The 11031-nt window shown below is 39.5% G+C and overlaps 1 protein-coding gene across 6 annotated transcripts; it reads right to left on the bottom strand.

Moving 5' to 3' along the window:
• Positions 1 to 716: 716 nt before the first annotated feature.
• LOC135113166 (uncharacterized) lies at positions 717 to 7561 on the bottom strand. Of its 6 annotated transcripts, none has more exons than XM_064028259.1 (7): positions 7403 to 7561; positions 5751 to 5844; positions 5510 to 5597; positions 4108 to 4385; positions 3435 to 3693; positions 2757 to 2883; positions 717 to 2288 (listed from the first exon to the last, which is right to left on the bottom strand). In XM_064028259.1, the coding sequence occupies exons 1-7, from the start codon at positions 7419 to 7421 to the stop codon at positions 2098 to 2100; spliced, it is 1056 nt and encodes a 351-aa protein (XP_063884329.1). In that variant the 5' UTR covers positions 7422 to 7561; the 3' UTR covers positions 717 to 2097. The 6 variants fall into 6 exon arrangements, with proteins under 6 accessions (XP_063884329.1, XP_063884330.1, XP_063884332.1 ...); XM_064028260.1 differs by lacking the exon at positions 7403 to 7561 and adding an exon at positions 7214 to 7323; XM_064028262.1 differs by lacking the exon at positions 7403 to 7561 and adding an exon at positions 7152 to 7277.
• Positions 7562 to 11031: the final 3470 nt, after the last annotated feature.

Raw genomic sequence — 11031 nt, 5'->3', positions numbered from 1 at the left:
ACATATTTACTTGTTTTTTTTTCTTTTCATTTGCGTAGTTTTAGTTTTGTTTATATATCTATTTATTTATAGTTTATTTATTTTTTTCGTTTTTTTTTTTTTTTTTACTCTTTTTACTTACATATATTTATTTATCTTCCTTTCTTTCTCTTCCTTTCTTCCCTCATTCTTGATGATGAGTGCTCGTAATTTTAAACTGAATTACAACAGCATAAAAGAAAGATAAATCTCTCTCTCTCTCTCTCTCTCTCTCTCTCTCTCTCTCTCTCTCTCTCTCTCTCTCTCTCTCTCTCTCTCTCTCTCTCTCTCTCTCTCTCTCTCTCTTTCAGTAATAACAATTCTCGCTGGATTTCATCAACCATAAATTCAGAGTTTAAATAAGAATCGTATATTTTCTCAAATAACACACACACACACACACACACACACACACACACACACACACACACACACACACACACACACACGCGTACATTTTTTTTATTCTCTACAAATATAATGAATCTCTCTCTCTCTCTCTCTCTCTCTCTCTCTCTCTCTCTCTCTCTCTCTCTCTCTCTCTCTCTCTCTCTCTCTCTCTCTCTCTCTCTCTCTATCTATCTATCTATCTATCTATCTATCTATCTATCTATCTATTTGCCTTTTTTTCCCTTCATATACAAAAAGGAAAGATGCATTGGTAATATAAAAACATTAATCAAATAGAAACATCAGAATCACATCATTTCACATCGTTTATTTTAGCAAACCTTAAGTACGTACATTGCTGGAGCATTACATGGCTACCACTAATGAGGTCTTGTCAGGGTGATCGTGAGACTGCTTCACTGATACAAGCTGTCAGTCACTTTATGATCGATAGCAATAGTCATTCATTTATAGTCATTCATACGTTCATTCATTCAAATTAGTCATTCATTCATTCATTCAGTCAAATTAGTCATTCATTCATTCATTCAATCAAATTAGTCATTCATTCATTCATTCGGTCAAATTAGTCATTCATTCACTCATTCAATCAAATTAATCATTCATTCATTCATGTATAATTCATTCTACTGCATTCATCCATTCCTTAATTCCTTTATTTATTCATCTATTCATTCCTTTGTTCATCCATCCATCCATTCATCCACTCATCTATTCATTCTTCCATCCATCCATCTACTCATCTCTCTCTCTCTCTCTCTCTCTCTCTCTCTCTCTCTCTCTCTCTCTCTCTCTCTCTCTCTCACACACACACACACACACACACACACACACACACACACACACACACACACACACACACACACACACACACACACACACACACACACACACACACACTTAAAACAGTACTACACATTTTACTTAAAAACTTTAAAAAATGAATGAGATGAAGTTTGATTATGCATTTTGATACATCTGAAGAATAATAAAGTTGAAGTGAGATTATTATTATTATTATTATTATTATTATTATTATTATTATTATTATTATCATTATTATTATTATTATTATTAATTATTTTTCTGCTTTGTTCTTTTTCAAAATATAAATGGGGGAAGAAGAGGAGGATTTTTAAGTGTGAAATAATGGCCACTAACATGATACTGTTTCAAGTTCACATTTTCTGTTTTTCTTTTATTAAGCTTTCTACATACTCGTAAAATAGTTCAAATTATTTTTTTTTTTTTCATATCAGCTTTTTCTCTTCTTTCTCAATTTTTTTTTCACTCCTTCCTCTTCCATCATTCTCTCTTCCTTTCTTTTTTTTCATAACTTTCACTTTCCTTTTTTCAACCCTTTTCTCTCTTCTTATTTACTTCCTTTCTTTACTTCTTACTTTCCTTTCCTTACCTCTGACACACATTTCCATATACTCTACTTTACTCTTCATCTCCCTTTTCTCTTTTATTTATCTCCTTTCCACACTTCCACCATTCACACATTTCACTTTCTCCTATTCTTCCTCCGTCATTCTCTTTTCACTTCTAACATCTTTCATATTCCTGACTTTCCTCTCTCCTAACAAATTTTCTGTTCTCTTTCCTTTCTCACTCCTTACCTACCATACTAAAACTAATTCTCCCCTCTTTCCCACCCTTAGCTCCCTACAAGCCAGTGATGGAGTCGGTGAGCTCTGTTGCCTCCACCAGAGGGCTCTCGCACCCCTGCTGCCGCTGTGTCAAGGCACTGATGAGGTTCTGCTGGGAGGTCAACAGCTGCCCTTCCTCCTGGTGACTGTGGGTGGCTGGGTCTCGTCTTAGCTTCTCCTCCCCAAAGCTGTTGCCTGGAGTGATGCCTGGGGGAGGTGAGGTGAGGAGTGAGTGGCTGGCTTGCTTGATGGGTTGGTGTGTGTGTCTTAAGGAATGGTTGGCTGGTTGCATTTTTTGGGGGGTAGTGCAGGCTGAGAGTTGATGTATTGATTGATTGGCTGGGTGATGGATGCATGTTTAAGTGTGACAGGGATTGATTGAGTGATTGGTTCAGTTTTTGGGGTGTTGCAGAACAGGAGAGAACTGAGTGATTGACTGATTAACTGACTGACTAGATGGTGGGTGGATGGATGGATAGTTAGGTGCAATAAAGAACGAATGACTGAGTAACTGATTCGATTTCTTGGTGTTGCAGGCCAATGAGAGAACTAACTGACCAATTGATTGATTGACTGGATGGATTGTTTCATAATTAGATGCCACAAGGATTAACTGACTGACTGACTGACTGAATTTTTTGGAGTTGTGGAATTATCACAGTGTGGCAGACTGACCTAGTGGTGTGTGGGCGCTCTTGGTGAGGTGAGTGAGGAGGTTGATGAGTGTGGCATTCTGGGAGGACACTGTGTTGAGCACCTCCTTCACTGTGCTGCTGTGGCTGCTGACTGTCTGCTGCAGGGTCTGGAAGTGGCAGGAATCACAATTAGTATTAGCACTTTCATTTATTTTCACATTATTATCATGTCTTGTTCTTGCAGGGTCTGGAAATGTATGGATAAAAATTAGTGCCTTCATTTATATTCACATTATCATCATCTTTGGTTCCTGCAAGGTCTGGGAATGGCAGGAATCAGAACAAGTATTAGCTCCTTCATTGCATTCACATTATCACCATCTTTTATTCTTGCAAGATCTATAAATGCAAGGACAAGAATTAGATTATTATATTTACAATTTTATACCATCATCTTTTGTTGGTCTGTCATCTTTGCACAGACTTATCACCACTAGTCTCCCAAATCAATGAGTACTTATAAAAACTCCCAAACAAGACCCCTCCACTTGCCTCACACCTTCCTTTGTCCAGCCTTCCTTCACCTCATCACCTTCCTTCCCCCTCACAACACCACATCACCACCCCTTACCAAGCCAGTCTAGTCCTTCCCTCCCCCTGTCACCTTCCTTCTCCTTCACAACACCACAGCTGATCTGCACGGCCCAGCTCCCCTCACCTGCATGAACCGTTCCTGCTGCTCAGTGTGTGCCTTCAGGATGTCCCTGATCTCAGTGAGGGCAGTGGCACAGGACTCCAGCATGCCGAAGGTCTGCAGCTCCATCTGTGAGGCCTCCAGGGCGTCCACAGTAGACTTACAAGGCAGCTGGGAAGGCAGCTCAGTGCGGCCCGCTGAAGCTACGGAGTCAGAGCCCAGGTCGCTGTCTTCCACTGCCCCCCACCATCGGTCCCGGGCACGCTGGGCTGCCCGCCGTCCCCTGTGCACAACAATTCTTTAAAGTAACTCAAGGTAAATGTTATTCTAAGGAGTGTAACTCATTCGTAAATCACAGTCCACCAGTAAATGCTTCATACTAACAGACAACTTATGCAGTGCAAACAGATTATAACAGATGACACACAGACAGATAAGCAGTCGTCCTGTAACATAACTTCATAAACAGAACCATGAAAACCAGATCCCAAGAATATGTGAGATGTACCTTTACTTTACTTTATCACCAACACCTTTCCTTCCTCTTCTTCCAGGTAACTTACAGTCTCCCTGCCTCCATGACTACTGAAGGTCTGTGCTGCCTCCCTGCCCTGATTGGTGAGGGAGGCACCACACACAATAGATCATACACCAGAAGACAAAGACACAACCCTACAGTGCACATCACCACCAGTACCTTCCTCTCTTCCTGGGCGGCTCTCCGGTGTCGGCCGCTTCTGTCTTGCACTTATCGTCACCAGCGATGCCCTGGACACCCGGCATGGCAAGGCCTTCAGTGTCTGGTGCAGAGGTGAGGGGGCTCGGCAGACTTTCGTGGCTGTCAAGGTCTTTGGATTCAACGCCAGATGGGGACAGCTTCTCTATCTTCTCCTTGCGCATGAGAGGAACAATCTGGTCCAGGATTTGAAAGTACGGCCAGTCAGGGCTTGCCGTGGAGTACCCACCCTTGATGTCCTGCAAAAGGAAACAGACTCAGCACACCAGCAGGACTGAATCATAGGGCCATATTATGAAACACTTCCACACCGCACCTCCACTACTTTCAAAAGACTCTAACTGGAGTTGTACAGGGTTTTCAAGGATGTTTTCACAACTCCAGTGACATTTCTACATTATCAATACAAGAAACTCTCGGGAACTCAGGTAGATATATATGAGGCCTTTGGAAAATAACCATGGTAAGCAAGGAAAGCATATCTGAATGCAGACCACAAAGACGAATTGAGACATAAGAATAGAGAAGCTGCAGGAAGCCATCAGGCTTACACGTGGCAGTCCCTGTATTAAACATGCCTGCCTATTTCCACCTACCATTCCCATCTACAAATCTGTCTAATCTTCTTTTAAAGCTCCCTAATGACTCAGCACTAATAACCTGCTGATTACTGAGTCCATTCCATTCAACTACCACTATATTTGAGAACCAGTTCCAATTTTTTTTGTAAAATCTAACTTTTTCAAGCTTGAATCCATTATTATTTTTTGTTCTATCCTGATTACTGATCCTGAGAACTTTGCTTATGTCACCCCTCGTTGTGTCCCTGTACTACTTATAGACCTCTATCACAGCCTCTCTTAACCTACACCTCTCTAAGGATGTAAATTTAAAAGCTTTAGAACATCTGACTCAGTGATGCAAAAGGAAAGATTAGGAACTTATCAGGAATTTAATGTAGAGCTTTGCTTATTATTTAAAATCAACAGTAATACTAAAGATACCAATCTCTCTCTCTCTCTCTCTCTCTCTCTCTCTCTCTCTCTCTCTCTCTCTCTCTCTCTCTCTCTCTCTCTCTCTCTCTCTCTCTCTCTCTCTCTCTCTCTCTCTCTCTCTCTCTCTCTCTCTCCAGAAATCATGGAAAAGAGGAGGAAGAGGAAGTTGAAAGCAGGAGGAAAATAGAAAAACAAGATTAGTAGAAAGCAAGAGGAAGGTGGAAAAACAAGAATAGCAGGAATACAAAGTTATATAATTAACTCTCTCTCTCTCTCTCTCTCTCTCTCTCTCTCTCTCTCTCTCTCTCTCTCTCTCTCTCTCTCTCTCTCTCTCTCTCTCTCTCTCTCTCTCTCTCTCTCTCTCTCACCATATATTTTTGAAGCAGATTGGACCATTTCTTCCTGGCCTGGGTTGGGGAGATGACGTTTCTCAGGCCAAGCTCATCCACAATACGGCTGCAACACAACAAGAGGAAGGTGAGGCAACACAGACACACTGCAACATTACCCAGGGCACTGCTGAGGACACTGCCTGGCTATAATCTCCATCTATTACTTATGTGCCTTTCATGTGTACAGAGCTGAGATGTCTGGTGGGGAGTGGGTTACCTGTATGCCTTCTCACACTGGTGCTTCCGGCCGTTGAATAGGTGACGGAGTTTGTATCGCAGCTGGATGAACTCCCGTGTTGACTCGTCTGACCCTGAAAGATGTGAGGTGAGTATGCATGACAGATAAATGTAAGGACACGGGGTATATTAAGGAAAATGTAAAAGCGAGAGAAGAATGTATAAATGGAAGAAAAACATGACATAGGGATGTATTAAGGAAAATGTAAAAGTGAATGTAAAAATGGAAGGAAAACATAGATATAAGAATTATAAGAACCTAGGAATATAAGGAAAACATAAAAATTAAAGGAAAACATAAAAATGAAAGGAAAACATAAAAATGGAAGAAAAAAAAAACATTGGAACATAGGGACATAAGAAAACATTAAAATGAAAGAAAAAAAAAAAAAAACTTAGCCTATTATTTTTTTCTCCTATCCAGATTACCATTATACCTTCAACTAAACACATGAAAAACAAATAAATAAAAAGATTACTGTCAGTTATTAACACTTATGCTTCAGGTTCTCCGATTAACATTTGATAAAACCTCAATACAAAGCCTTGCCATCTGATCACGTCTGTTTGCTGTCTGGTCAAGCAATTTCAGGATAAGTGTTAAGAACCAGAGGCCCAAACTGACACTTATTTTCTATTTTGCTGCAATAAATTATCAATATTGTCATTCCTCCCACCACCACACCACAAGTAGACAGCAGCTTTTATTTTATTTATTCTTTTTTTTTTCAAGCCAAGAAAACATGCAAATATTGATCCTTGCCAAAAGAAAATATATATCAGTTTGCTGCTTAACTTTCAAAGGATCAACATAAATAACCTAAACATTGCTTATGAGAAACATGTTAAAAGACACAACCTCACAAGGGCAGGTCGCCTCATCAACTCCTCCTGTGCTGTGGTCCTCTCATTAACATTCAAACCACTGTACGATAATTGGCTACACACACACACACACACACACAGAAAGAGGGTAACTGAATATTCTCTTGGCTACGTATCTATTTAAGAAACATTAGCACGAAAATAAATCCGATAAGCGAATGAGAAAGAATGGTCCGGCAGTGAAGAGAATAATGTTGACTTTAGTATTCACGAATCCATTCAACTATTAAAGAGACTGGTGCTTTAATGGAGATAACCTTATCCCACTAATATCGAGTACTGACTTTTTTTTTTTTTTTTTTTATTTCGGGGCAAATGTGACACTTGTTCAAACCTCGAAAGATGCCGCTAATGTTATTTCCATGATAACCGGAGACTGTAGTAGAAGAATATTTCTTAAACAACTGAACTGAATATAAAAAGAAAGGTCTAGCAATGAGTCAATATTATCTTTTATATTTACGAGTCCTTTGAACAGGCTGAAGAATAAACGAACAATTGAGTAGCTAAGCCACAAATGAGAAGCGGTAGTTAGTGCACTAGTTAACGAATTACTACTTGTTCTTGTTGTGGTTAAGCCAAAATACTAGTCTCCCAGCTCGCCCCGCCTCTCGCAGCAGTCCTCCCGCTCCTCCATCCCCGCCCCCTCCTCAGCAATGGCAGGTAGACATCTCGTGACGCCAAGACATCTTAACACAACTCCCGCTTATTTCCCCCCTCCTCCCTCGACCCCCGCCCGCTACTCACACTTGACACCGGCGTTCATCGTGCTTCCCAGGGCTTCGGTGGGTGTGTGGGGGCGCGGCGTGTTGGGGGAGGTACAGAGAGGCAACACAAGGGGTAGAAGTCTTCGTGGTCTTGCCTGTTTGTGCGTGGCCCGAGGCTTTGTTTGTTGTTGTCGGTTAGTTACTGATGTTCCCGCGCCTCTTCGCCCGCCTTGCCCGCTAGCCTTTGGTGTGGTGTGTTATTGAATTCAGTAATATATATATATATATATATATATATATATATATATATATATATATATATATATATATATATTATCTAGTAATTCGTTTTGTCTAGATGAAATTTATGTTGTTGATATTTTTGTTTATTCATTTCTTTATTTGACATATGCGTATGCATGTATGTGTTCTATGCTTTTCAGTGTACTGCTCATACTAAGTATTGAATGTTTAAGAGAGCGAGAGAGAGAGAGAGAGAGAGAGAGAGAGAGAGAGAGAGAGAGAGAGAGAGAGAGAGAGAGAGAGAGAGAGCAATAAACCTGCTATTCAATCTCTATTCAGTCTAGGTAGAGAAGAAAATTATAGTAACCGCGGAAAGTTGCAAGATCAGACGCTCACTACAGTCCCATTGATAAAGGGTCTGTAATTAATGCGGGAGATTAGTTCTGCGTCTCTCCCTTTCCCGTCCCCCCTACGGGTAAGTCGGGTAAGTCAGAGTACGAGAAGGATAAGATCGAAACTAAATGTGTTATACCAAACAGGAATTATTCTTTTAGGGTTTGTGTATTTATTGTGTATTGATTTACTGAATGTATTATTATTATGATTATGTAAGGAAAGTAGATACGGGAAACTTACAAGAAGCCTTCAGGCCTACACGTGACATTCCTTCTATTATTATTATTTGTATTTGTTGGAGTTGAAGTGTGCGTAGATATTCCCACGCTAGGACTCGTGCCGCCCTTCATGAATGATGAAGCGGGAAAATAAGGAGGTTGAATGGGTGAATGTGTTATACAAGCAGCCGCACGACCCCGCGCTGCTGTGCTTGTCTAGTGCTTAGTGCCATGCTTGTCATCTGATCTGTCGGATTATTAAGGGTATGCATACATGCTGCTGCTGCCAACGTAGCTCTTTTGTGTAATATTGTGGGAGCTGCTTCCACAAAATTGGAAAAAATAAAGAGGAAGTTTTAGTGCAAGTAATGGATGTGCAGGCGCAGTGAAAGAGCAAGTCCGTTCAGTGTTGTTATTCATGACGAGTGACGGGAAGGTATGGCGCGAACAAGTAAACCATTGTCCCCGACTATGCGAATTCCACCGGAAATTAATCGCTGGTCACCGTCACAAAACGCGCCTCGCCAGACTTCCCCGCGCCTCGCCGCAGCAACCTGATAAGAACAAATACTACACTTTGATCTTAGCCCAAAGGCCGAGAAGCGAAAACCGCAGGAACCCGCTCCCATACCATATAATAACAGTGGTGCTGACGGCCCCTGAGCTCATCCATCAGCCACCATACGTACTGTAATCCATAATACCATAGTATTGAGTGTGCTTGATGGATGGGTGGGTCTGCCTCACTTCACAGCAATGAGACAATGAAGCTAACACCATCTTAAGCAGGATGGATCATAGTCCACACTAAAAGACAACGTGATGAAATAAATAAATAACTGAATAAGATACAATAATAATAGTAATAATAATAGTAGAAGTAATAGTAGTAATAGAAGTAATAGTAACAAAAATAATAATGTAAGTAACAAAAACAACAACAGCAACAACAACAAAAACAATTAACGACTTTATTTCAAGAGACAACACTTGTATGGTCAATCGTTTGTCTGCTGTCATTGCCTCTGATACTTGTGTTCTGTAACGCTGCTTCACCATAACCTGCTTGTCTTCATGATGTGATTACTTGAATTATTAATTTATATTGTCAGGAGTATTTGTATGTGCATTTCTGTAGACTGTCGCGTTTCCATGCGCAATGAATTAATCAAACAGCTCTCTCTCTCTCTCTCTCTCTCTCTCTCTCTCTCTCTCTCTCTCTCTCTCTCTCTCTCTCTCTCTCTCTCTCTCTCTCTCTCTCTCTCTCTCAAATCAAAGTTCTCAGTGATATATCCATCTCTCTCCCTCTCTCTCTTTCTCTCTCTCTCTCTCTCTCTCTCTCTCTCTCTCTCTCTCTCTCTCTCTCTCTCTCTCTCTCTCTCTCTCTCTCTCTCTCTCTCTCTCTCTCTCTCTCTCTCTCTCAAACCAAAGTAAGTTCTCAGTGATATATGCCAGAGTCGCGTATTCTGTATTACATTACTGTGCTAGCCTAGGCTTGCGTGACTTAACACTGAATATCTTTACAGGGAGATGTTAATAATAATAGAAGAAGAAAATGTGAAGCTATCTACACTTAACATAATTTGCTTGACTTTCTTCTTTTTCTCCTTCTTTTGTGGGGGAAGGTAAGAGAGAAGCGAATGACAGTTTGATAGGCTTTCCCCCACATCCTTCCCTCTCCTCTTCCTCTGTACTTTATTTTCGTGTCTCAGACCTGTCTCCTTCACGTACAGTGAAAAAAATATATATGTGTATTCGTATATTTCTTTCCCGGTGAGGAATGAATTGATAAACTACAGACACAGATGACTAATAGCAAACCCTTCAGGTAAAAAAAAAAAAAAAAAAAATGAGAGAATTGTAAAAAAAAAAAAAAAAGTGATTTAATAAAACTAGAAACTTGGAGAATATAAGAAGAAAAAAAAAACAAGATGAATGCATAAACAATACGAATAAACAAAAATAAATCTTAAACAGTAAAAAAAAAGTACTAGAAAAAGAAAAGTTAAATTCATAAACTAGAAAACTGCTTAAGAAGAACTTAAAGAAAAAAGAAAAAACGATGAATATATACACAATACGAAGAACCACGAAAATAAATCCCAAATTGTTAAAAAAATGGAAGAAAAGGAAACGATTGCATGAATAAAACAATAAACGCAGATGAACTACAAACTTTTTAAGAAAACTGGAAGAAAACAATAGTTGAACAAATAAACTTAAAACACGATAGTAACTCACAAAACGTTCAAGAGGAAGGAATGGAAGGAAAAAAAGAAAAGGAATAAAGAACTGAAGGGAAAAAAAACAAAAAGATAAATGGAAGGAAAAAAACGAAAAGGAAGTAGAAGAACTGGAAGGGGAAAAAAAGGGAATAGGAAGAGCTGGAAGGAAAAACAGAAAAGGAATAAGAACAAGGGGAAAAAAAGAAAGAAAATGTAAAGAAAAAAGAATGAATAAGAACTGGAGGGAAAAAAAGAATAAGAAGAAAATGAAGGAAAAAACAAAAAGGACCTAGAAGTGAAAGGGAAAAAGGAAAGGGAAATAAGAAGAACTGGAACGAAAAAAAAAATAAGAACTAGAAAAAATGGAAAGGGATACGAAGAACTGGAACGAAAAAAAAAAAAGCAAAAGGAATGATGTAGAAATGGAAGGAAAAAAAGAAAAGGAATAAGAAGAACTGGAACGAAAACAAAGAAAAGAAATAAGATCTGGAAGCAAAAATGGAAAACAATACGAAGAGGAACTGGAAAGAAAAAAAAAAAAAGGAATAAGAAGAACTGAAGGAAAAAAACGAAAAACAAGAAAAAGA

This window comes from Scylla paramamosain, chromosome 25 (genome assembly GCF_035594125.1).
Source record: "Scylla paramamosain isolate STU-SP2022 chromosome 25, ASM3559412v1, whole genome shotgun sequence".
NCBI classification, from domain to species: domain Eukaryota; kingdom Metazoa; phylum Arthropoda; class Malacostraca; order Decapoda; family Portunidae; genus Scylla; species Scylla paramamosain.
The sequence above is the reverse complement of the archived record's forward strand: the minus strand, read 5'-3'. Positions and strand labels throughout refer to the sequence as shown.

Excerpts from the sequence above, each read along its gene's own strand:
- LOC135113166 (XM_064028259.1), bottom strand. Across the intron at positions 3,694-4,107 it reads CCGCCCAGGAAGAGAGGAAG|GGGACGGCGGGCAGCCCAGC; the intron begins GTACTGGTGGTG and ends TGTTGTGCACAG. Across the intron at positions 2,289-2,756 it reads GAGCGCCCACACACCACTAG|GCATCACTCCAGGCAACAGC; the intron begins GTCAGTCTGCCA and ends CACCTCCCCCAG.